Raw genomic sequence first — 26657 nt, 5'->3', positions numbered from 1 at the left:
CAGTGTCCAAACCCCGTGGCCGGGAGGGGGCGCTGCACGCAGCGGTAGGGAAGGTTCCTGTAGCTGGGTGAGGAGACAAGCCTAGAGGTTGGCCGGTGTCACTGTCAGGCCTGGGGTGGGCACCTTCCCGTCCAGATAAGCTCTTCTCCGATTTCGTGCATGGCTGGCATCTCTCCGTCGTCCCCGCTGCTCCCTCCGCCGGCCCCGCCGCCGCTGCCACCGCCTCCGCCGCTGCCTCCCGCAGCCGCCCCGCCGCCTCCCCCTGCAGAGCCGTTCATCTGGCCTAGCTCCATAAGCGAGAACACAGATTTCCTGTAAGGAGCAAAGGGGTTAGGGGACGGTGGGACTCCCAATCCTGGCATGAGCTTAGGCCCTCTAGAGCTGTTCTGAGAACACGTCTTACCTCTCCAACAAAAATCATGAACTATCTTAAAGGACAGAAACAAATGCAGAAAATGATCTCACAGTACCCACACACGGGTCACCCAGATGTTACAGATGTTCACATGCAACATATTGCTTGCCTTTTTTTTTTTTTAAGAAATAAAATGACACCAGGAGAAGAAATAGCATAAACCTGTCTATGCTGACCACAAAAGCCATGGACAGACTCAGAACTCCCTTTGAACCCCAACCTCCCTCACTACCCCTCCATCCACATACACACCTCTTATCAGCAGAGGGCACCTTCTTGGGGGGCTCAATTCGGATATTTGGGTCCCATTCTCCAGGGGGAAGGACGATGACCTCATCCAGAAACTCATCAATCCCTGCTATCAGATCGTCCCGATTCCGGGCTTTATAGGCCACGTCACTGAAGAGCTGGCAAGGGAAGAGGAAGGGGCCGTCTTGCTGAGGACTGCCTCTTAGCCACCTCCTGGGAGCACATAACGTACAGCGTTGGAGAAAACCCCTCTGAACGTTTGTTCTCTCCAGCTCACTCTCTGTCTTTAGGGAAGGACAGAGTCTTGCAGGTGAAATTCTGCACAATAGGGAGCAGCAGGCCTTGAGGGAAGGCCGGAAGGCCAAGTCTCCGTGTCCTAGCTGTAGAGCTTTGGCTGAATGACTTAACCTTTCTGCTTTCAGTTCTGCATGGAACAAGCTCATTCAAAAACCTGTTAGAGCCCAGTCCCAGAAGCTCCGCTATTTTAGATCTTATTACAATTTCCTAGCCCCTCATCCTTGGAGGGTCAGGCTGCATCTTTCCAGGCTGTCTCCAGAGTGTTCTTTCTGATGTAGAGCTCGCGCCTGCGTTGAATGTCTTCTAGGTTTCCCATCACTCCTGGGACAGAGAGAGCTCTAAGCTGTGCCTCCAGGCTCCATGTCATCTCCGGCTCATCTCCTGCTCTTGAAGACCTTACACTGAGCCTAAGTTGAACCACTTTTAATCAGCTTCTCCATTTCCAAGCTTTGGCTCCTGTTCCCTTTATCTGGAATGCCTGCCTCTGAGGCTTGTGCAGGGTCAACCTAACTCCTGCGCATCCTTTGCATAAAGTCCTCTCCTGCAGGAAGCCTCACCTGGCTACTGAGACAGTTAGCATGTGGTTCCCTTCAGAATTACAGGTCTGTCTCTCCCACTTGACTGGTGCTCCTAAAGGGCAGTGACTGCCCCCTGACTCTCATAGCCCTCAGCGTCCCACACAACCTGGCACACAGGAGTGCTCCAATGTGCCTGACGCAGGAGCCGTGACAGTCAGCAGCATGCACTTCTCGTTACCACTTACATCGTCTACCATAAGGGTTGCAATGGCACGGCCAATTTCATTGTAGGATTTTGCTCTCCCAGAAGGTCCGAGCAGTATGAACAGAAATCTGCAAAGATGAAGGGGGAGGAGGTGGAAGAAAGCGAGAAGGAAAAATAGAAACAGGTGAAGAGAGGGATTCTCTGGCCCTGGACATTATTCATTCCCAGCTCATGAACTGACCACACACTTGTCCCTTCCCTCCTTTAAATCCCATATTTGCTCTGCAAAGACATCTTTTCTTCACTTCTACCAGCTCCCCCTTGCACATACTCCCCATGGTCTTGCTGCCCAAGCCCAGCCAACAGTGTCTGTCTCAGCTCCTTCTTTTTATGATTATTTTAAATAAAGTCTAAAACTCTTCCCTAGTCAGATTTCCCTCCCCAGCAATTGCCTGATTTTCCTTCTGTGTTTTAGGGGTGCCTCCAACAGTACTTTGTGCCAACTGCGTGGACAGCTGGCTTCCCTCTGGTGGATGGGGGGGGGAGTCAGATTTCAGTGACCCTCACCTGGTGGGGACAGGCACCTCGGTCACTCCTCCCAGCATGGCTGACTGGATAAGGCGCACGAAGGCAATGAACGGCTGGTCCAGGAAGTCCACCTCACCCACAAGCACGTTGGAGGCCTCTGAGTCCTTGGGGATCTTCTTCATGAATTTGTTTTTCCGCTGGTCAGGGAGGGGGAAACAAGATGCCCATGGATACTCTCATCAGTGGTTTCAGCTCTCGGTCCCTCAACTCCCTTCAGATTGCTGTGAAGGTCTGACTTTAACAAATTCTCCAAGCATTTCTAGGAGAGTGAAATAACCAAATATTTTGCCCTATTCTGCAAATGAGGAGATTCAAAATTGGTTAACCCCAGGACCAAACAAGCCTTAGGAGGCGGGAAGGAACAGACAATGACTTGACCCCTAAGACATTCCTTGATGGGTGGGAACTTTGTTCAACTAAAGTGTGAGCTGAGGGGTCAGACAAGAGACTCAGGGTTGCTGGACATCAGGCCTCATCCCCAAGCCCTCTGAGACCTAGTAGATGGCAGCTGGCTCTTCCATGTTGGGCACACAGCCCTCCCTGTCTGCCTTCATCTTGGGTGGCTGTGGGAAGGATGAGGCCCATTCTGATGAACAGGGCAGACATGCTTTGCCATCAGCTTCCTGGCTGACAGGAGCCCCTGGACCCCATCTCCAAGTCTGAGGGAGACCTCCATGGCCCCAAGACACCCCCAGGGGAACTCCCAAGAAAACTCATAGCTTCTGAAACTAAGACCATTGACATGCTAGGGGCTAGTGTCTGTTCATTGGAGGAAGGTCAAATAGGCAGAAGGAGTGGGGTCCAATATAAGAGGTACTGGAGACAGGTCCTCGTCCCAAACTCATTCCCACTCTCTACATGTCTGGCTTCATTCCTAGGGTTAAAACATGGACTCCTCCTGAGTCCTATGTACAATGAAAATGCCCCAGGGACAGTCTAAGTCGTCTCTGAAAGACTTTCACCAGGCAATGTTTTCTCATCATGGCTTCACCATCTGCATGCATGACTGTGGTAAAGTAGTTTTCCCCTCTAAATAACATTCCAGAATATTCCTTCTTAAGTTGCTCCCAAAGTAAGGGCTCTAGAATCAGACTGCCTGGGTCAAATCACGGTTCTGTTAACTTTTCAGGGCATGGACTTGGGCACATTATTTAACTGTTTTAAGCCTCAGGGTCCTCGCCAGTAGAGTGGAGATGGTAAGAGCAGCTTCACAATGCACACAACAGCTCAGCACGGGCTAGTGCGTGCAGTGTATGGACCTTAAATGTTAACTGATGCTGTTCTTCCTATTACTTTAGCCACCAAAGGGCCCTCGGGACTCTGACACAAGGGACTTTGTTTTGCCTTCCACCAAACTTGGGGTGCCTTGAAGGTCTGCAGGTCACTCAAGCTCCTGAGGGGTTCTCACCAAATTTCACGTTTCCTTCAACACCTTTCTTCCTCTTCCTGGGGCATAGGCAAGGGGACCATGATCCTGCTGCCTTCAAGATGTGTGGGGGTTGCAGTGGAAGGGGGCTCCCACCAGGCTTCCCCAGGGGCATAGTCACAGGGTACCTGGGCTGTGGGGCTTAGAACTTGGACTCAACATGTTTGTAGGATTCTGATCTGCTCATGGGGGTTTTAGGCAAGCTGGTGGGAGACAAGAATGGAAGTTATCTTCCCCCAGCCTAGGAGAAGACCCACCAGTGGGCACTGGCCCTGTTGTCTCCACGGGGAGGCCTCACTTCTTTTCTCTGCCAGCCCAAATTTCCACTCCATCCTTAAAGGTGCTCAGGGTCTCAAAGGAGGTAAGACTCTGTGTGCTGGCCTCTGTCCAACAAATCCCCAGCTCAGGGATGGCTGGGTCCTCACCTGATCATGCTTCTCTGTCCTCCACTCCCCCTAGTGCCTGGCATATAGGGTTTGGTCAGTACCTGACTGATGGGCTGGCCAGTCACCAAGGCAGCCCAGAGCCCCCCACCCAGGTGCTTCCTGGGGACTCCTACTCCTTCATGGGAGTGGAGTTCTGCCCATAGGGCTTCCCTGCCCAGCACCTTCATGGCAGCCAAGAGCAGCGTCTTTACTACCTGGTCTGTGTTTGGGGTATGAGAAATATCATTCATGCTTCTGCTCTGGGTGTGACCTAGGAGAGAAGGAAAAGGGGGAAGTCAGGCCCTTGCAGGTCCTTTTCTCTTGGTCCCTATACATGCTTCCCCCAGCTTCACAACCAAAGCAAGACCCCCTCTTCCCTCACCCCTCAGTCCCCTGGAGCTAGGCTCTGCTGCCTTTTCTTCTCTTTCTTCCCTTCTACTGCAGGTTCTCCTTTTTCCTCCTCACTCCTCAGTCTGCTGCACTCTGCTCCCTGCCCCTCCACCCCTTCTCTTGGAGCAGAGATGGAGATGTCTGCTCTGTGCCAGGCCCCGAAGGAGGGGAGGGGACACAGACACACTATCAGGTGAAACTCCAGGTGCCACCGAACTTAGACTTGTTGGAGAGAAGACCACTTTCACCTCTGTCCTCCATGACCCATGTGAGTGTGGAGAGGTGCTCGGGGATTTGGCTGGCAGGGGGAAAGGGGGTGGGGCCCTCTGTAGGAAGAACAGTGATGGCAAATTATCTGAACTGCCCAGTGGTTCCTTCCCCCATCCAGGCAGGAGAAAGTCAGCTCTTATCTTTCAGCAGCAGCCACATCCAAGGGGCACTCTCAGGCCTCTTATTTCTTGGCTTTCTGTGGCATGTGGCATCCCGGGGCTTCCAGAACTCTGTCCGCTCTTGGGTCCCTTCTTATTTGTATCCAGGATCCTCTCCTGCCGGGTCTTGCTTTGCCTTCACTCCCTGCAGAGGCTTCACCCCTGCATCCTTGTTCAATTGTGTCCACTCCCGTTGCTTCACGCCCACCCTGGGCTGAGGATGCCCAGACTGGGTCTCCTCCCACACCTCTCTCCTGAGCCCCACAATCCCCTGGGCAGCCCCAGCTGGCCCTTAAGCTCAACACCCCGGGAAATGGATCTCACGGACTTCCACCAGATGACGCCCATTCCACACCTTCTTCTGTTCAGTGTCCCTCCCTCCCTCCCATCCACCAGCCTAGGGGCCTGCCTTGCCTCCCCAACTTCGTCACCTCCTGCTTCTTCTGGTCCTCTCATCCCACCTTGAGCCTCTCCTCTCCACTCTTCTTCTGACAGTCTCTCACTTCCAAGCTGGTCCCTTTCTAGTCTATTCTTTCTCAAATAAGAATATGGTCATGGGGGGGCACCTGGGTGGCTCAGTGGATTAAGCCTCTGCCTTCAGCTCGGGTCATGATCCCAGGGTCCTGGGTTCGAGCCCCACATTGGGCTCTCTGCTCAGCAGGGAGCCTGTTTTCTCCTCTCTCTCCGCCTGCCTCTCCCCCTACTTGTGATCTCTCTCTGTCAAATAAATAAATAAAATCTTAAAAAAAAAAAAAGAATCTGGTCATGGGGTGTGCCTCCACTTAAAGCTTCTCAGAGGTCCCCATTACCTTCACAAGAGAGGCTCCTTTTGTAGGGTCCTTTTGTAGGGCATGTGGTCCCTCTTCGGTTTGACCTTCTTGCCCTCAGGCCCTGCCCTCCTCATGAAGTGAACCGCCTCCTACACAGCACCTTCCTTCTGCTGTTTGTTTCCTTTGTTTGGAACACCCTTCTCCCCTCTCGCCCCCACCACATTGCGTGGTCCTGGAAAACCCCATTTATTCTCCAATACTTAGGCGTGTCTCCTCTTTGAGCCTTCCAGGGGCCAGCCCAGGGAGGGATGGTGTGAACACAGAACCTCCCTCCAGGCCTCCTTCACCACAGTGTTGGGCACAAGGGGGACCTCAGACACAGGGAACAACTGGGAGGAAGACTCGCCCAAAGCCATTCACTGCTGGCTGCCTCCTGGCGTCCCTCTGTGTAATAACCAAGGCCCAGAAGGATGGGGACCCAGGGTCACCAAGAGCAGAGAGAAAAGACTATAGCTGAGCCCTTGGCCAGAGCCCACACTGCCCTCCAAATCACTCCTTGGGCCTGGTCATGGCACAGCTGACATAACTTGTTCATATCTTGGCCTTTTAGTAAAAGTACTTAAAGGAACATACTCTTCTCACTCCTTTTTCTTTCTGTTTTGCAGGTTCTCTTTTCTTTGCTTCACAGCTCAGCTGTGTGCCCCCTGATGAGCTGCCTGAAGAGCCCTGTGAGCGCACAGCTCACAAGCATCCTTACTCAGCCCAGGCTATGGGGGGCCATGACTGCCCGTGGCACATGGTCACAGTGCAGAAGGCTGTCATCCAGTGGTCAGGGAAAAGTCCCTGGCCGGTTTCTAATTCCATGTCAAGGACCTTTTCTCATCAAAAACAGGGCTGATGGTGGGAACAAAGTTACAGACTAAGACAAAAGCGCCTAGAACCATAGGACTAGGTGCTGATCATGTCAGCACATGATTTAGAGCTGCACCTGTCAGAGCAATTACCTAGACACTTAGGGTAGGAAGTTAGGTCCCAAGGACAGCCCAGGTTTGGGGGTGAAGGTTAAATTTCTCCCGATGCCTGTCCTGAGAATTCTGGACAGGTCCTCCCCCCCGAAAGCCTATGGAAGCTAGCTCTGCTCGCACGGCAGCTGAGCACACACTCACACAGCCGGCCATAACTGCTACTTTGTCGTATCCTCAGGTCCTCGGTGGAGCGGTGGAGGCTTGGGCCAGCCGCTGGGCTCCGGGCTGGGCTGCGACCTGAGAGGAGGCACAGGAGGGGTCTGGCGTCAACAGCCTGGCTGTCAGTATGGCTGACATTTCCAGTCATTCCTCCTATGCAAAGCTGGGCCTTGAGACACATCTCTTCCCCTTTCAGGACGAAGGCCTATGTTGGTTGTTTCTCTTTTGAAGTTAATAGTCCAAACAAGATTACAGAGAAAATACTCATACTCTTGAGAGTGAGATTGATACACAATTGTTAAATAGGCAGCAGGTGTTGTAGACTGTTGGATTCAGCCCCAACTTCACCACTTACTAGCTGTGTGACCTTAGGTAAGTAACTTAACCTCTCAGTGTCTCAGGCTCCTCCTCTGTAAAATGGGGATAATAGGAACAGTAGCTAGCCACGGGGTTACTGTGGAGAAGACGTGAGTTAACACATGTGGAACACTCAGAACTGTGCCCGGGACACGCTAAATGCTGACTCCACACCTGCTGTTATTAGCACAGGCTAAATACTTCCTGTTTTAAAACCATCCATCTAAAGAGGTTCCTCAAGGTGCCTTCTTCAGCAACCTCATCGACTTTGTTCCAGCAGGTTCAGCAAGGCTGCTGTCTGGGCATCTCGAGTATAGTATCAAGAGTGGAGGGTTGCAGGTTGGAGACATGTGGGCCCTAACGGCCCCAGGCTCGGCCAATCACGGTGACATCGCTGCCAGATTTACAAGCCCTGGCCCACTTGAGATGAACCCAGAAAGTTCTACTGCCTTAATGTGCTTTATTTTCTGCCAAGGCTCTTGGCTCTTCCTGGGGGTTCAGTGGGAGGCTTTCAAGCTCTTTCTACACACAGGCCATCTCTACCAGCATTTTGCAATCCCAACCATACAAGAGAATCTCCTGGGGAGCTCTGTGAACTCCCTATTCCCAGGCCATACCCCAGACCACCCGAATTCAGCTCTCAGGGTGAGGCTGAGGCACTGGGACAGGTTTCATACCCCCAGGTGATTGCCATGTGCAGCCCAGGCTGAGAACCAGCTCTCTTCCTAGGACTAGTTCTGTTCTGCTGGTGGGGACAACATTGGGGTAGGGATGGGCTAGCGGTAGGTATAGGCATGCCAGAGAAGGAGGGTGAGGGATCCCCAGAACCGCAGAATTTCTCCAGGATCATGAAGTCCAGAAGCCTCCATGTTGCCAAGACTCTCCGGTCACCAAGGTGGGCTCACTCCTCCCCTGGGACTTGACACCAGCCCCTACATGCCCATCGCCCATGAGCATATGGCCCGACTCACTGGTGGTGGAGGAGACGGACTTTCCAATGTCAACCAAGGAGCGGTGGATGGGCTTCTTGGTTTGGTGACGGTGTTTCCTCAGGAGGACATAGCTGACCCTCTCCCGGAGCTCGGGCCGCAGGAGGCCATCCTCGATTTGCTTCTCAATGACGTCATCTAAGTGGGGAACAGACACATCTCAACCATGTAGGACAGAAGGACCAGGTGTGTGGGGGTCTTAAGTTTCGTCTGTTATCAGTGGGTTAAAAGTAACTAAAGGAGACTGGAGCTGTGGAAATAGTCCCAGCTTTGCCACAAACCATGGAAATGTGGGCAAGTCACAGGACTTTGGGTACATGCACATGTGTGCATCTGTGTGTGTGTACAATTCTATGCTCTATCAATGCTACGGTGAAAAGTCAATGAAGTACCCTAAGAAGCACAGAAGTTCTGTGTTCAATGGTTTAGTGCTAACATGAAGTCCTTTTAGAAAAGCATTTGGGGCAAAACACTTGTGGCAAATTTGGGTGGAACAAAATTCACAAAACATTTTAGGGACAATAAGGCCAGCCTTATTGTCTCCCTTCACTGCTCCACTAAATGAGAGCTAATTCCCTGAAGATGAATGATGATCCATTTACTCTGACAAGAGACAGGTTGCCATGGCCATAGGTATCTCTGATACTGCTAGGAAGCCCCTCTCTCTTTTGCTCCCTTGCAGGATGGCATTTCAGAGGATGGCATTTTCCCTGCTGGAGCTCTACACGGGACCCAGACCTGGAGCCACTGTGCTGCTGTGCTGGAAGCATCAGACCCAGAGCCTGGTCTCTGCAGAACTGGGCAGGCGTCACACAGACCTGGCACGGGCATGAGGCTGCCATGGCTTTCTGGGGCCCCGGCCGTCCCTGCCTCACCTATGATCTGTGGTAAGGAGCCGCTGTCCAGATCCAGCAGGACCGTCCCCGTCTGCAAGCAGGTCCGCAGCTCGAAGAGGCTGTGCAGCGACAGTGTGGACACATGCGGCTTGCTCCAGCGTTCGCCTCCTTCCTCTACCTTTTCTTCAAACTTTATCCACCTGGAAGGGGTTAGGATGGGGCTCAGCATGGCCCCTGTCCTCAGAAGCAACCCCCAGCGGGTCTCCTGGGGGTAAAAGGGTGTGGGCTATCAAGTCACATGCATATCCTGCCTGTTGTTGGGACACTGCTGCTAGACTCCCAGGCAGAGGACCTTGGGAACCTTCTCACTACCCCCTCTCCACCCCACCCCGCCACTTCTCCTGATGCTGTCGCGCTCAGGGTAAAGTGACATTCCAGAGCAGGACCATAAATGGTCATGAGGGGTCTTTTTGGGGGTGGCAGAAATGTTCCCAAACTGGACTTGGTAATGGTTGCACAACTCTGTACATTCACTAAGAATCATTTAATTGTACATTTAAAATGAGGGAAGTTGACAATAACCTATAATAATAAAGATGTTTTTTAAAAAAAGTATCAACAGGAACCTGGCTACCCAGGGTGGGTGACACATGTGTTCAGCATCTGCCTTATGGGGTGTGGTTTGCAGGGAGCAGAGAAAGCATTCCTGACAAAAACGTTTTTCCCCACGGCTTCTACTGCAGGGCCTGGAGATTCTACACACCCACTCTGGGTTTTGGTTCTCAAAGTTCTTATTAAAATCTATAGATAATCTGGGGAAGGAAAGAAATTAAACCAAGGATGCACAGGAATTTGTTCTTTCTAGAGGACAGAATCAGAGGCTGGGTAGGGTTGCTGAGTGGAGGCCTGGACAGCCCGGCAGAGGACAGCAGCAGACAGCCTGGAGAGGTGCCAGGAGCTCACGGCCGGCAGGCTCCTTTGCGAGACGCCAACCCCAAGTTAGTGGGTAGCTTCAAGCTATTCCAATCAAAACCCCAAAAGAGTATTTTTGGACCATGTGACTAATTCTGAAGTTCTTCTGAAAAAGTACATGCCTGAAAATGGTTGGGGAAAGTGTTAAAAAAAGAATGGGCATGGCCATGCTGTTAGGAGACAGAGAAACTCACCTAAAAGCTGGAGTGTGATTCCTGTCTAGATATAGACAAAGCAATCGATGAACAACAGCCTACAGGCAGACCTGGGCCCTCATGGGAATTTGGGTTTTGATAGAGGAGTTGTTTAAAAGATGACCAACTTAAAAATTAAAAAAACCTTACCTGTCACTTACTTCTAACCAAACACAATATTAAATTTTCTTATGGATTAAAGTCTGAACATAATGTTAAATCTACGATGGACTATTCCTGACTCTTAAAAAGAGAAGAAACTCTAGCACATGCTATAACATGGATGAATCTTGAAGACTTCATACTACATGGAAGCCAGGCACAGAAGACGAACACGGTATGAGACCACTTACGTGGAGACCCCGAGTAACCAAATTCACAGAGACAGGAAGTAGAATGGTGCCTTCTAGGGGCTGCGGGGAATGGGGAGTGGGGCTTACTGTCTGATGGATAGAGAGTTTCAGTTTTGCAAGATGAAAAACTTCTGGAGATGAGACAGTCACTCCATCATCACCTTAGGTGAATGTATCTAACGTCACTGAACCATACACTTAACAGTGGTTGAAATGATAAAATCCATTTTATATATATTTTCCCACAATTAAAATAAATAATTTAAAATGTATAAACAATAATGAAAATATACTAGAAGAGAATATAGGAGAGTCTTCTCATATTCTTGGTTCTATAGAAAGAATTCCTAAACAAGATGTAAAACCACAAGGGAGAAAAAAATGGGCAGCTTTTGTTACATGAAAATAAGCTAAACTAAAACTTCTGTATGACAAAATAAGACAAAGTTCCAAGAAATGCAACACCGTGGGAAAATATTTACAATACACAGGGCATCAAAAATTGATACTTATAATATCACACAACTCCTTCACATCAATAAGAAAAATTCAAATTACCCAACTGACAAGGGAACGATTCTGGAAAGAAAGGAAGATGGCCAAAAGACGTTTAACTTTACTAGGAATCAAGGACATTTAAATTATTGCAAATGGGGGATGCCTGGGTGGCTCAGTGCATTAAGCCTTTGCCTTCAGCACAGGTCATGATCTCAGGGTCCTGGGATCGAGTCCCACATCGGGCTGTCTGCTCGGTGGGGAGCCTGTTTCCCCTCTGTCTCTGCCTGCCTCTCTGCCTACTTGTGATCTCTCTGTCAAATAAATAAAATCTTTAAAAAAAAATTATTGCAAATGGAATGACATTCTTCATTTCTCATATTGGCGAAAATGAAAAAGACTGGTCACTTCCACTGTAGGTGAAAACATGGGGGATGTGGGCGTGAGATTAGTGGGTGTACATACACAGTGCACGCTTGTATGCATATGCTGTGTGAGTATGTGTACAGTGGAACGGCACAGTCTTGGTGTGGGGAACTGGGCAGCTGCTGTCAACATTTAGCGGGCATGTCTTTTGTGGCAGTGATTCCATTTCTAGGAAATTATCACAGAAATATCATGACACATCTGCATACAGTAAAATGTATACAAGGATATTCACTGCAACTTTGTTCATAAAGGTGAAGAACTAGAAACATGGTCACAGTGATTCCCCACATGCCTGCTGCACAACATCCCTCAGAGGTAAAGAGTATGAGAGTGAACGATGCATACTGACAGGACAGACACTACCATCCCATTTTATAAAAAAAGAAACACGCACATCCTTGTGTTTGGCCACATGTGTCTAAAAGTGCCTGGTAGAAGCTTTAGAAGGCTGTCAAATGGTCAACAATGAGTCTGGGGAGAGGAGTGGGTTTGCTGGTGGGAGAGGGGTTAAGAGACTCTCACTCTGTTTGGGTTTAATTATGGTAGCAACAGGGCAGCCTGACAACCAGGTTGTGTGAGTCCCAGCTCCATCATTTATTAGCTGTGAGCTTTATCATTTTGTTTTCTTCAGGAATAATAATAGTATGCAACAGAGCAGAGTCCAGGACAAAAAGCACATTCTGTTAGTGTTAGTTATTAAGGTAAAAATAAAGAACATTGCTTTTGTAATTTTAGAAACAATGAAATATAAGAAAGCAGAGGCTTGCAAAGATCTTGCAACCAGAGGACACCATGGTTGATATTTCGAGGACTATCATTATTATTATATTTATTTTTTGAGAGAGAGAGAGAGTGCATGCGAGGTGAGTAGGGGTAGAGGGGGAAGGGGAGAGGGACAGAGACCCTTAAGCAGGCTCTATGCCCAGCGTGGAGGCTGAAGTGGGGCCCCATCCCAGGAACCTGAGATCATGACCTGACCCGAAATCGAGAGCCTGACACTTCACTGACTGAGCCACCCAGGTGCACCTCCACAACTATCATTATAGGTCTGTGGGCATCAGTACACATGTGTACATATGCACGCACACAATTTTACATTAATGACACCATAAGGACATAATACCTATTGGACATTTTTCATGTCTACAAGTGTCTATAAGTATTTATATCATTTTAAAGGCTCTTTAGCATTTATTTTGTTGCATAAATGGACCACAATTGATATGAATAACCCTCACTTGGTGGACATTTAGGTTATTTCTAATTTTTTTCTTACAGATTTGATTTATTCATTTGAAAGAGAAAGAGAGAGAGAGAGAGAGGGCAAGTCTGAACAGGGGGAGGAGCAGAAAAGAGGGAGAAGCAGACTCCCCGCTGAGAGGGAGCCCGATGCAGGGCTTAATCCCATGATCCTGAGATCATGACCTCAGCAGAAGGCAGATGCTTGATTTACTGAGCCACCCAGGTGCCCCCTAATTATTCTTTTTTTTTTTTAAAGATTTTGTTTATTTATTTGTCAGAGAGAGGGAGAGAGAGCAAGCACAGGCAGACAGAATGGCAGGCAGAGGGAGAAGCAGGCTCCCTGATGAGCAAGGAGCCCGATGTGGGACTCGATCCCAGGACGCTGGGATCATGACCTGAGCCGAAGGCAGCTGCTTAACCAACTGAGCCACGCAGGCGTCCCTAATTATTCTTTATTATAAATAGGGCTGGCTTGAATATCCCTGGCCCTGTTCAATAATTTTCTTAGGATAAACTCTCAGAGGTGGATTGCTGTGTCTGTACACTTTTAAGTGAATGATATACATTGCCAAACTGTCCTCCAGAAAGCTTCTGCGAATTTACACTTCCACCAATGCACAACCTCACATTACCCTGAAGTCTCTCAAACCCTGGTATTGTCATTCTTTTTCACTTTTGTTCATTCGGTAATTGAAAAATTTACATCACGTTTGCATTCTTCTGATTACTAGTGAGGTTGGACATTTTTTCCTTTGTCAGAATTCCTCTTTACACGACTGTGTGAGTGCTCTGCCGCATGAATGCCTAACTTACATTTATTTGTGACCAGTTAACCAGGGGCCTGGCACAGCCTTAGGGGCTTGAATGGACACAGGATGGGAGGTGGAATTAAAAGAGGCTTGGGAGGTGAAGACCTATAACATGGGGGCTGGAGCGAAGACTATGCCTACACTTGTCTCAAGACTTACCAAAGCAGGGGCACCTGGGTGGCTCAGTGGGTTAAGCCGCTGCCTTCAGCTCGGGTCATGATCCCAGGGTCCTGGGATTGAGTCCCGTATCGGGCTCTCTGCTCAGCAGGGAGCCTGCCCCCCCCTCCCCCCCCCCCCCCCCCCCCGCTCTCTGCCTGCCTCTCTGCCTACTATGTGATCTCTGTCTGTCAATGAAATAAATAAAATCTTAAAAAAAAAAAAAGATTTACCAAAGCGTAGCTGACTTTTTTAAATGGGAAAAATCTGTTTGGGGAAACATCAGCTAAATTATGGTAAATCCAAGACTGTGTGATGTCAATACAATGTTTTTCTGAAAGTGGTATTAATATAAGAGTCGGTAAGGAAAAGATCAAAGGACACATCCAAATGTTTTGATTGAGAAGATGCTTGCCCTCTCCCCAAGAGTCTTTCTCCCATGCAAGCAATCACATTGCCCTGTTTTTTTCTCTAAAATATGCAAGATAAATTATACTGTCACCTTGTCACTGAAGACCCTTTGCTACTCTATAGCCTTGCCCTATCCACCAAAAGGTGTGACGTATCCCAGTACACCGGGCCGCTTGCATTGACGGCTCTCTACCCTGTCTCACAAACTTTCTCGGTGAACTTTCTCTGGCAGCTCTCGGCCATGACATCCGTTCTTCAGTTTTCTGCCTATACAAATCCAACTCCACCCAGAAAGAGTGGGTGAGAGCATACCTTCTCTTTGAAATATCCTCTATTATCTCCAGACAGCAAGGACAATCAGTTCTCTCTTCCTCCCAGAACTTCAAATATTTGTACTGTATTGGGTCCCCACAACACAGTCGGAGCACAGTTTGCAGAAAAGCAAAGTTATCTATTTCCAAGTTCAGGGCAATATCAGATCTAGTCTCCTACTACCAGCATCCCTGGAGAACTTGATTTCGAAGAATCCAAGACACTCAACAACTTTACTAGGAACAGCTCTCCAGGTCCTTTTTGCAACTATTTTGGGAATCCAGATGTTGCAACAGTGAGCCAGTGCCCTGAAACTTAACTTTGTGTTTTTAATGGAGACTACTAGACATTGAGCTCACTTTTACCTTGAGTGGAACATGGGAACATGGAGGACCCAAGATGTGTAGCAATGGTTTTCAACTTTGGCTGCTAATTAGAATTGCCTGGGGAGATTTTGTAAAATACAGATGCCTGGATGGTCACCTCTTCTGGAGGGTGGCCTGACCCTGAAAGCTCCCAGTTTATGTGACTGTGCCCCGAGGGTTGAGGAGCCCTTGCTCTTGAATCATACAGATCTGTGTCATTCAGGGAAGGCTGGACTTGTCTGGGGTCCCAATGCAGACAAGCAGCTCTGTGCGTGTGGGTCTCACTCTCCTATACAAGAGGAAACATGGCTTTGAGAACACCAGCTGAAAGAGCAGACCATATCTTCAGAGTCTCCTTCCTAGCGTGGCCATTTTTTCTCCCTGTATCTTTGATTTATATGATTGGAGTATACACACTATACCAGGGTGCCTCCCTCAAATTTTAATGTACAAAAAAAATCACATAGAGATATTGTTAAAATACAGATTCTGATTCACCAGGTCTTGGGTGCAGTCCCAGATTCTGCATTTCTAACAAGCTCCTAGCTTTTGAGAGTCATGGATCTATATAGTGAGATGTCCTCTTTCCTCTCTGTTTTCCAGATTGGTCCCCTTCATTTTCTTTTTTTTTTTTTTAATTTTATTTATTACTTATTTGACAGAAAGAGAGATCACAAGTAGGCAGAGAGGCAGGTGGAGAGAGAGGGGGAAGCCGGCTCCCCGCTGAGCAGAGAGCCTGACGTGGGGCTTGATCCCAGGACCCTGAGATCACGACCTGAGTTGAAAGCAGAGGCTCAATCCACTGAGCCTAGGTGCCCCTGACTCCTTCATTTTCTACTGCCCGGCAAGAAGGCCACTTCCTCTCAAATCTCTCCCAGTCATCCTGTTTATTTCTCCAACAGTACACTGAGGACAGGGTTCTCAAACTGAAGCAAATATCAGTAACCCTGGAAGGCTTGGGAAAATAGAGTTTCTGATTTCATAGGTCTCAGGCAGAGGAGAAGGAGCACCAAGAATATGGACATTTCTAACAAGTTCCTAGATGATGCTGATGCTATGATCTAGGGACCACACTTTAAGAACCCCTATCCTAGGATAATGATTCCTAAACTGAGTTGCACAGAAAAATATCTTAGATTTTAAAACTTGATGTCTAGGTCTATCCTAGACCAATTTACACCAGAATACCTGAGTGGGTGGGCGGGGGCATCTGGGTGGCTCAGTCGGTTAAGTGTCTGCCTTCAGCTCAGGTCAAGATCTCAGTGGCTCAGGTCAAGATCCCAGGGTTCTGGGATCAAGCCCTCATCAGGGTCCCTGCTAAGCAGGGAGCCTATTTCTCCCTCTCCTTCTGCCTGCCACTCCCCCTTCTTCTGCTCTCTATCTCTGTCAAATAAATAAATAAGATATTCAGAATACCTGAGTGGGATCTAGGCAACTCTGCTATAGACTGTTATGGGTAAAGTTCCTGACTTCTGGGGCTCAGATGCTAAAATAAACAATTAATTGTAGTCAATCATGTTTCCTGGTTATTTGGATATACACCTGCTTCCCCAAATAGACATCAAGCTTCTTGAGGACAGAGATCACTGCTTTCTCACCAGTGTCCCCTTACTGTCATTAAATGCTCACTCCCTCCTGCTTGAGGGTAGTGAGTCCTGACCAATCATGTTGGGTGAAGTCTAGGAGGAGGAAACGACTGGAGAAAAGAGACAGTGGTGGGGCTTAATACTGGGAACAACCGAAGTGATAACCATCAGAGTCTAGGACCATCACAGATACACACAAAGATCAGTGGGTGGTAGTGGCCTCCTGATAGAAGCAGATATCTGTGAAACAGTCTTCTGAAAAAGGCAGACTAGAATTAGACAAGCCTGGACCCCACCATCACTTTAAAATAAATATAGATGTTAAACCCCATCACAGAGACATATGCAATCCAGAAGGTGCAAAACCTATAGGACAAATGATGCCGTTTCTTTAGCAATAACAACCATGAGGGAAAAATAGAGGAGGAAGAACCCAGAGAGTAGAAATGGCTTCAGAGACCTATCTCCCAAATGCAGTATGTGAACCAACTTTATATATATATAAGCCATGTGAGCTTCCCAGGCACCCCTGGACCAACTATATTTTTTTTAAAAATAGGAGATGATCACTGCCTAGATAATTCCATGAAAATAAAGAATTAGGAGTGTCTGGGTAGCTCAGTTGGTTAAGTGTCCAACTCTTGATTTCAGCTCAGGTCATGATCCCGGGGTTCTGGGATCGAGCCCCGCATCGGGCTCTCTGCTCAGCGGGGAGCCTGCTTCCTCCTCTCTCTCTCTCTCTCTCTGCCTGCTTATGATCTCTGTCAAATAAATAAATAAAATCTTTTAAAAAAATAAAATAAAGTAAAATAAAATCACTGCACTGGATGCCTAAAAAATAGCTAAGAGGGGCGCCTGGGTGGCTCAGTGGGTTAAAGCCTCTGCCTTTGGCTCAGGTCATGATCCTGGGGTCCTGGGATCGAGCCCCGCATCGGGCTCTCTGCTCCGTGGGGAGCCTGCTTCCTCCTCTCTCTCTCTGCATGCCTCTCTGCCTACTTGTGATCTCTGTCAAATAAATAAATAAAATCTTTAAAAAAAATAGCTAAGATGGTAAGCATTATGTTAAGTATATTTTACCACAGTAAAAAAAAATGGGAAAGAAAGAAGAAAAGAGACCTTATCTTTTAGAAGCACACACTGAAACATTTGCAGATGGAATGGTGTGTGTCTGGGATTCGTTTCACTGTGATCCAGTGTGTGTGTGTTCGGGTGGGGGGAGTGGCAAGCAAGGAATAGAGTGGCCATGACTTAGCTGGTAACCATCGAACCTGGGTGATGGGTGTGCAGGGGCTCATTCTACTACATACTACTTTCAAATTTAAATTTTCCATAATAAAATGTGTAACCACTTGTCAGAAGGAATAAAGGAATGGACTCTAAAAAGTGTCTGATCAGAGCCTGGCTTAAAAACTCTTGGACGCCTAATAAAATGGCTAATGTGTAATCCCAAGCAACTCATTGCAAAGTGACCTTTACACCATGGTTGGCTTCAAAAAATTGGGAATTAGAGTTGGAGAAGCAGGTCAAGTGGAAAGAAAATCTCTGGGCTGGAAAGGAACTCACAGGGATTTTGTCCAGGTGGGAGGTGGGGCACCAGGTGCCCCTCTTGTAGCTGGGGAGGAGCTGAACGGAACCGTGAAGAGTCACATGTCCCAGAAAGCAGTTCCCTGTCACGCAGACAGGGTCTGGAACAGAGGCCTTTTCTGTAACTCAGAACTCGGCCACAGTTACGATTAGAGAAGCCGCTGTTTGGTTAATACCTAGAGTGGCAGAGAGTGTCATGGGGGCAAGCTACCAGGTATAGCCAAGGCTTTCCAACACTTAAACCAGGTTGTTAGAAGAAGAAGGGGTTCTCCTGGAAAGAGCTGGAAACCAGAAGACCTGAATTCTAGCTCTCTCCTTGGACGGAGACTTAAATGATAACCCCACTCACCCTGCCCTGGCTAGTGTATCAGTCACTCTTAACCTCAGCAGCATTGGTGTGTCATTTGGGAGCTTGTGACAAATTCCAACACCTAGGGCTGAACCCCAGACTAATGACATCAGAATCTTAGGGGACTGAGAACTGGACATCAATACTTTTAAAAAGGAAGACATAGGTCTTTAAGAGGATAATGAGCAGGCCATTGGGTGTAGTTAGCAAAGAAAAAATTCTGGAAAATATAGACAAACATTTTGATTGGAGTGGAGGTCCTTTCTTTCTGCACTTATTTTGCATATCATTATTATTAGATTATGTCCTGGTTAATTTGTTGGCAAAAATTCCTCTAAGAATATCCTAAATTTAAAGATTAAAAAAATGTAGGGGTGCCTGGCTGGCTCAGTCAGAAAAGCCTGTGACTCTTGATCTCAGGGTCGTGAGTTCAAGCCCCATGTGGAGTGTAGAGACACTAAAACTAAAAACTTCAATAAAAAAAATAAAGATTTAAAAAAGTAATCTCCTATAGAAAGCAGCCTTTAATGTTAAGGTTATGTTGCCTCTAAACATCTGTTGTAAAACTTATATTTGTGTGAATTTATTGCTTAGATGAAGTTATGTACACTCACCTAAAAGTTGAAAAGAACACACTACATTGTGGTAATTCTCCACTTCCATGGCCTCACTGACTTTATTCTGCACCTCTCCCATCCCTGCCCTATCACCCATTGTCCAAAGACTTGACTTCCATGTCTCAGTTACAAAGCATCAAGGCATGGTGTTTTGCTTGCTGCTTGGGGCCAGCTGGTAATAGATTTTGTGAGTTTAACAGATTCGTTCTTAAGAGTAACAGATTCTTAAAAGTAACATGAATATGAGTTTTCCCCCAGCATCTGGCAAAGCTGTTTAACTTTGCTTTGAGTCATATCAACACCCTGAATTTTCCAGCAGAAACCAAAGGCCAGTGTTAATTCTCTCAGGGGCAAATCAAGAATTTTCCTGGAAATGTCTGAGATATCTTTAGATATTCCCTAGTTTCAGTCTTTGAAAGAGGCACCTCTTTTTCAAAAGGGGAACTCCTAAGCAAATTTTTGCCCATTCCTACAATTTATTTGGCAAATTCTTACTACATAATGATAAGCACGTGTATTAAAATATATATATATAAAGTAACACAAAAAAGTTACTTCTACGACTGATTAAAATTGCACATATGGTATATATGTTCACAAACCAAACCTGACAGTGAATTTGAAAGACTAAAGCATGGAAGACTGAGTGGGCAGGTATGGGTCAAGGGTCAACATGGTAATGCAGAGGTTTAGAAGGTACCAGAAGGAGAAAAGCTTCACAGGTCTCTTGGGGTATCCACCCCAGAGCAGACTCAGAAATTTGTCTTTTTATTGTCCCAGAGATGATTAGTTTCAAGGATACTGACTAATGGTAACCAAGTTCACAAGGATCGATGAATAAACCCAAATTTACAATGAGCTTTCCAACACTTACAGAGTTAGTTACCATTATCTTGCAGCCCTTGCTTTCTCTCCTAGGCAGATACACAGGGAAAGCCAAATTATCATCAGAGAGATACAGGGTCAGAACAGAGGCTAAGTAACTCAAATGCTTAACAGGATAAATGGAATCTTCCATCTCTGCAAATGAGATTTGTCTGGGACTGGGACCAGACAAGTAGGCACCTCTGTTGTAGACTGTTCTGGAGTGAACCCCGCATGCTTTCATGGCTGACTAACTCCCTGTGTTTGAAAGGCTCTCATTTTGCTAGCATAGAGGTCTCTTCTAAGGGCCTTGGGTTATGCAGTGCAGTTTGGGATTACTGGAGAATCAGTTCTCAGAAAGCACACTCAGCGGTTAGCTGGGAGCAACGAGGCAGAGGTGTGTCATTCCAGGAGCTGTGGGCATGGAACGGGGGTGGGCACTCTGCTCCTAAGGTCATGCATTTGGTGAGGGGTCCGTCCTGCTGCATATCGTGTCTTCATTCAGCAGTAAGGCGGAGCCCACAGCTAAGTGAATGCCATCAGGCACAGCAACTGGCAAATTCCTACCTGGTTCCTTCAGGGAAAGGCTTCTGGAGCCAAATCTCTCTGAAGACCACTTGTCTGTGTGTCCCAGAGGTTTTTATAATGACCTCCAAAGGACTGTCATTTACCAGCTTGTCAGTTCCCCTCAGGGTCTCCTCCTCCCCACCTCTCAGGAAAGTCACCCTTCTCTTCCTGGTTACTCTCTCTTCCACCTCTGCTCTTCAGGCCCTTGTCCAAAGGTCACTTCATCCACACAAAGCCTCCCCAGGGACCCAGCTTGAAGAGACTGCTCCTTCCTCTCACTACTACCCCATCCCGTGCCATTTATCACATAGCACTTATTATAACAACAGTGGCTAAAGCTTACTGGGCACATACTATGCACCAGGTATTACACTAAGAACTTCACAAGTATTATCTCACTTAATCCTCAAATCAGCGCCTTGAGGAAGATCTGCTACTGTTCTCATTGTCCAGTTTAGTGCTTCGCAGGGAGCCCAATGCGGGGCTTGATCCCAGGACCCTGGGATCATGACCTGAGAGGAAGGCGGACGCTTAACGACTGAGCCTCCCAGGCGCCCCTGGTGTTTAAATTTTTAAAGGGTAGTAAGAAAGGAGGAAGAAAACTAGAAGAAAAAGAGGAAGAAGAGATCCTATATGAACAGAAAGCCTAAAATATTATCTGTCCCTTACAAGAATTTTGTTGACACCTGCACTAGATCATAAGCATCTCGAGATCAGATTCATACCTGTCTCATTTCAATTCTCCTGTAGAACCTGACATAACATCCCCTAAAATACTTTTAGAATGAAAGGAGAGAGGTATGGGTAAGATAAATTTTCCAAAGGTCCAAACTTTCCACTTTTCCACTACCCTGGATTTGGTAGGATCAATAGGAACTGATCCAGGGGAGTGGTGACAGTAGTTATCCACGTACAGAGACTGAATGTGACCAGTGAAGTGCTTGTCCAAGAGGGGGCAGGTTGGCAAAACTCCCACCTATATTCTCATGGTGGTCTGGAGACTTCTGGAAGTTCTGCTTGGCATTAGAAACACAACTGCAGCTACAGAATAGGTTACATAAAGTGTATATCTTTGCTACTACAGATGTGCAAAAGACATATTTGGGGTGTCTACTCTGCTGCCATTCATGGGGATAGGTTCCCTAGGCCATGCCCAGCCCTCCCTCTAGCTCCCCATAACTCTGATTTGGGTCACAGTGTTGGGACAACCAAAGCTAGGCAAATCAGATGCTCTTTGAAGAATTAGGAATTGGGACTAAGAAATAGATGCACTTTGTGGGACGGTCCTTTGAGTAGAGTAGATGTAAACTTAGAAGCTAAGGGATAGCCAAGGACAGGGACAAAAGGAAGGGACAGGGACAGTGGCAGAAGAGGGAATACACTGCTCAGAGACAGGCAGAGACCAGAAACAGAGAAAGCGAAGAGCCTGGCTTCCTGGGTCCAGGCCTTGACATGCCTGACCGACCATTCCCAGGTACCGTGAGGCCACCCCATATTCGGCTGATGCTCCCTCTTTTTGTGTAAGTTAGCTTGAGTGTGCTTCTGTTACTTGCAGCCTACAATGCCCCTAAATTTACAGGGACATTTCTCTGTCCCTTGGCCATCCTACAGAGGGCCTGCCAGCTCCCTTGAGCTTAGGCTGTGCTCATGAGACTGGGTGTATCAGATGGGGAGGCTCCTGCCTTTTGCACAAACACCTGACAAAGGCTTTTCAGGGTGGTCTATTCCTTCAGCATCTCTGGAATTGGACAGTTCTGATCCTAACAAGATAGGAGACATAACCACCAAAATCAGTTTGTGGACCTTATTTTGATTTGAAGTTGCAAAAACCAACAGTAATGTTTTTGAGAAAATTAGGGACATTTGAAGGTAGGCTAAATATAGTATTAAGGAATGGCTCTCAGTTTTGTTAGGAGCTATAATGGCATCGTCGTTGTCTTTACAGAAGTCTAATTTCATCAGGTTGTGTACTAAAATGTTTACAACATGCAGGATCTTCTTTAAAACATCGCAGCAAAAGAGAAACAACAAAACAAAATTCCTAAAAGCAAACTAAAAAAAGTGGTGAAGATAGATCCAATATTAATCATTGATGAAGCTGGGTAATTAGATAGGTGAGGGTTCATTATACTGTTCTCTCTACTTTTCGTGTTTGAAACTTTCCATAATAAAAAATTATAGACAGACAGCTATTGAGATATTTAAAAATTAAAAATATATATATTGGGATTTAGACAAATACGTATTTACATTTATATGTATATGTGGATGAATCAACTAGTGTCTTGGCAGGCAAGGTGGTCTGATGGTAGGCTTTCTCCCCCCTACTTTTTTTTTTTTTAAGATTTTATCTATTCATTTGTCAGAGAGAGACAGTACAATCAGGGGGAAGGGCAGGCAGAGGGAGAAGCAGGCTCCCTGCTGAGCAAGGAGCCAGACACAGGGTTTGAACCCAGGACTCTGGGATAATGACCTGAGCCCAAGGCAAGACACTTAAATGACTGAGCCACCCAGGCTCCCCCTCTCCTCTCTTGACAACTGCAACTGAGGGAGTCACCCAAGGATGTCCTTGGTTGTGGAGAGGTGATCCTTCCTGTTGACCAGCCTCTTGGGGCTCTGTGGAACTGCCAGCCAGTCAAGCCACCTCCAGGAATCCTCCTGCCCTCTCTCCTCATGTAGCGAGCCTTCCTGGCCCACTAGCCAGCTAACCCTAGCGTACTGTCCTGAGTCTACCAGGTGATGGCGTTGTGTCATTGCCTGGCCCTCCCCAAGGGCGGGCTGGTGCTTCCCCAACCTGTCGGCAAGCACTCTGAAGCTGGCCCCTCCTGGGGTGTTAGGCCTCAGGGAGCCCCCGCCCTGAGCTGTGCTGACTAGACGAGATCAGGAAATCCCTGGGGGACACACACCCTGGCTCAGGCCCTGGGTCTGTGTTTACACTGCTCATAGGTGAGAGCACTGGAGGCAACCAGGGCCTCGGAGGCCTGGGGGAACATTGCCTACTTCTACCTGGGCTGCCATCCAAGTTCTGATTCGTACAAAATCACTTTTTCCCACTTACCCGGCATAAGTGTCAGGTATCAGTGTTTGACTAGTGGAGGGAAAGGAAAGCACCATGTCAGCTACTGGATATGAAAGCGGCTTGATAAAGACTGTGACTATTCAGACCAGCAACTAGTCAAGGTCAAATAACCTTGAAAACTTTCATGGGACCACAAATCTCCATGCATGGCTCAACGGCAGCCAAAGGAGGGCCCAGACCTGCAGCTGCTCACCTTCCTCAGGACCACCTGGACACCAGCAGCTCCCGCAGTCTGTTCTTCCACTCACCACCTTGTCCAACAAGAGATGGCTCTGGCAATCACCAGCCCTCTCTAATTCCCTGATAGGAGCCCCCAGGTCTCGCTGCAGCTGCCCTGCCCTCTGCTCCTTCCTTCTGGCCTGTCACACAGAAGGGGTGGGGCCTTCCAGATGGGGGCTCAGGGCCCTGTCCCCTCCACCCAGCAGCAACTCTCCCACTCACGCATCTTTACACCACAATCCTTCATCTGGCCCCTTTCCATCAGCCTTCAGTATGCTCAGATCACTCCTGCTCACAAAGAACAAAAGCCTCCCTTGGGAGACCAAGCTCACTGCCACCTTTCATAGACAAGCATCTTGGAAGAACCAATCCACTGAAGCCACCCTCGTCATCCTGACTCTCTCCTCCACCCTCTGCCCCATGTCACCCCTGAGGACTGCTCTTGTCTCTCCATCCTATGGATACTCTTCTGTTCCTCTCCCACTGGTGGCTGCTCCTTCCATCTCGAATGTCTCCCTGCCCCTGGTTTCCAGGGCACAGCACTCCTCTTGTTCCCCTCCTACCTCTCTAGTGGCTCCTTCTCAGTCTCCGCGGTGGGTTCTACTCCCTCTGCCCACCCTGCAAACGTTAGTGACCTGGGGGTTTTGCCCTGGGAACTCTCTCACTTCACGATCTCAGGGCCAACCTTAGCATTTTCTATGGGTTTGAGTCCCATCTAGATGTTGAGCATGCACAAATCTAGGCTTCTCCACTCAGCTCCGGACCTCCGTAGCTACTTGGTGACCTGCTGGACACCTCTACCTGCAGCTTCCCCAAACACAACATGTGCCGGGGCACTCATCATCAGCGTCCAGCAGAACAAAACAAAATGCCCAACGCAATGAGAATTTGCTCTTCCTCCTGGGTTTCCTATATTGCTACCACAAGTTACCCACTTGCCAAGCAGGAAAGTTGGGCATCTCCCTGGCTATCCTGGTCCCCCATATGCCACCTGTTACTAAGTCCTGTAAATCCCCCCTGTTAAGACAGGTCTCAAATCCTGTAAAAAGAGTAGTGGCAGCCAGGGATTAGGAAGAGAGTGATATGAGTAAGCTGAGCACAGAAGATGTTTAGGGCAGTGAAACCACTGGTAAGATACAATAATGATGGATACATGTTCTTACATATATGTCTAAACCCACAGTAGGTGCAACACCAAGAGTGAACCTTCATGTCAACTCTGGGCTCTGGGTGATGGTGTGGCAATGCAGACTCACCAACGGTGACAAATGGACCACTCTCATGGAGTGTGTTCGTCACAGGGAGGGCTCTGCCCATTCAGGGGCTGGGGGAAAATGGGAACTCTGCACCTTCCACCCACATTTCTTGTGAATCTAAAACTGCTCTAAAAAATAAAGTATATTTAAAAGGAATATACATATTAACACACACACACATATATGTGTGTGTTAATATGTATTATTAATATATTTAATAAAATATATTAAATTATCTGATCAAAAAAAAAAAATCGGTCTCAAATCCACTCCCGCTCTCTGTTCCCACTGCCAACATCTAGGTTCGGGGTCCCATCTTTCACTGGGACCAGCCTCCTGACAGGCCCAGTCTTGCCTCCTTTTATACAGAGCCAGAGTGGCCTCTCCCAGACCATCCTGCTCCGCTTCCCCTCAGTGCGAGCTCCCACTGAGCTCAAGTTCAAGCTGCACAACATGGCCTGCGTCGGCCCTCCACGACTGACCCCACACTGTGCAGCCTAGCCACGGGCATTTCTGCCCCTTCATCTGTGGGTCTGTTCTCCCGGTTCCTGGCCCTCTCCTTTCCCCCTCCATACCCTCTCCTGGCTCACTCTGACCTATCTTTCAGGTCTTAGGATGAACACCTCTTGCTCCTGTTTGTCTTCCTTGAGCCCTACTGTCTGGGCTGGGTGCCCCCACACTGTGTTTTCACAGCACCCCATCTTCAAAAGCCTGTTTATCCACTTTCTTGCCCCATTCGACGGAAAGCCCAAGTAAGTCAGGATGGCATCTGCTGTGCTCATTTTTGGATCTCCAGCAGCTGGCTCAGGTTTACAGACAGTAAACACTTTGTAAATCATACTTAAACGAATGAATGAGGTTTGCGGACTTCTGTGCTAAGAGCTCTCAGCTTCCTACTCTGTTTTTAATCCATAGAGTGGTCCTGGGGGAGTAGTGAGGCCAGAGGCTGAGGGTGGATTCTGCCCTAGACTAAGGAGGGAGATGATACTAGGAAGGCATTCTACAGGATTGTAAGTGGGAGCAGTTTAAAGCTGAGACAAGGTTCAGACTCTCCCCTCTATCACACATGGAGTGTACAAGCATCCCCGCACAGAAGATGCTTTTGAAAATATGCTGATTTGGCTTGACCCAACTAAGCTGACCCACTTTTCCTGCCCCTTCCTTCCACCCTTTCCTGGTCATCACAGGAATGTCCTTAAAGCACAGGTGTCTCATAAGAATCTCTGCAAAATGGGGGTGCCTGGGTGGCTCAGTGGGTTAAAGCCTCTGCCTTCAGCTCGAGTCATGATCCCAGGGTCCTGGGATCAAGCCCCGCATTGGGATCTCTGCTCAGTGGGGTGCCTGCTTCCCTTCCTCTCTCTCTCTGCCTGCCTCTCTGACTACTTGTGATCTCTGTCTGTCAAATAAATAAATAAAATCTTTAAAAAAAAAAAGAACCTCTGCAAAATGGCCACAGTCACCAAACTGTGGAAAGAACCAAGATGCCCTTCAATGGACGAATAGATAAAGAAGATGTGGTCCATATATACAATGGAATATTATGCCTCAATCAGAAAGGATGAATACCTAATGTTTGTATCAACGTGGACAGGACTGGAGGAGATTATGCTGAGTGAAATAAGTCAAGCAGAGAGAGTGAAGTATCATATGGTTTCGCTTATTTGTGGAACATAAGGAAAACACGGAGGACATGGGGAGATGGAGAGGAGAAGTGAGTTGGG

The 26657-nt window shown here is 47.8% G+C and overlaps 1 protein-coding gene across 7 annotated transcripts in view; it reads right to left on the bottom strand.

Annotated features, from left to right (window-relative positions):
* The window catches only part of SLC4A5 (solute carrier family 4 member 5), a 107546-nt gene that overhangs the window by 33997 nt on the left and 46892 nt on the right, over positions 1-26657 (bottom strand). For all 7 annotated transcript variants that reach the window (XM_047745378.1, XM_047745383.1, XM_047745382.1 and 4 more), the window contains 8 exons: positions 9117-9277; positions 8224-8379; positions 6878-6973; positions 4339-4394; positions 2252-2409; positions 1725-1812; positions 668-822; positions 124-312 (listed from right to left, as the gene is read on the bottom strand). In XM_047745378.1, coding sequence (XP_047601334.1) covers positions 124-312; positions 668-822; positions 1725-1812; positions 2252-2409; positions 4339-4394; positions 6878-6973; positions 8224-8379; positions 9117-9277 — 1059 coding nt within the window. The remainder of the gene's footprint in view (positions 1-123; positions 313-667; positions 823-1724; positions 1813-2251; positions 2410-4338; positions 4395-6877; positions 6974-8223; positions 8380-9116; positions 9278-26657) is intronic.

The sequence above is a fragment of the Lutra lutra genome, chromosome 9, assembly GCF_902655055.1.
Source record: "Lutra lutra chromosome 9, mLutLut1.2, whole genome shotgun sequence".
NCBI classification, from domain to species: Eukaryota; Metazoa; Chordata; class Mammalia; order Carnivora; family Mustelidae; genus Lutra; species Lutra lutra.
Note: the sequence above shows the minus strand (reverse complement) of the source record. Positions and strands in the feature narration are given on the sequence as shown.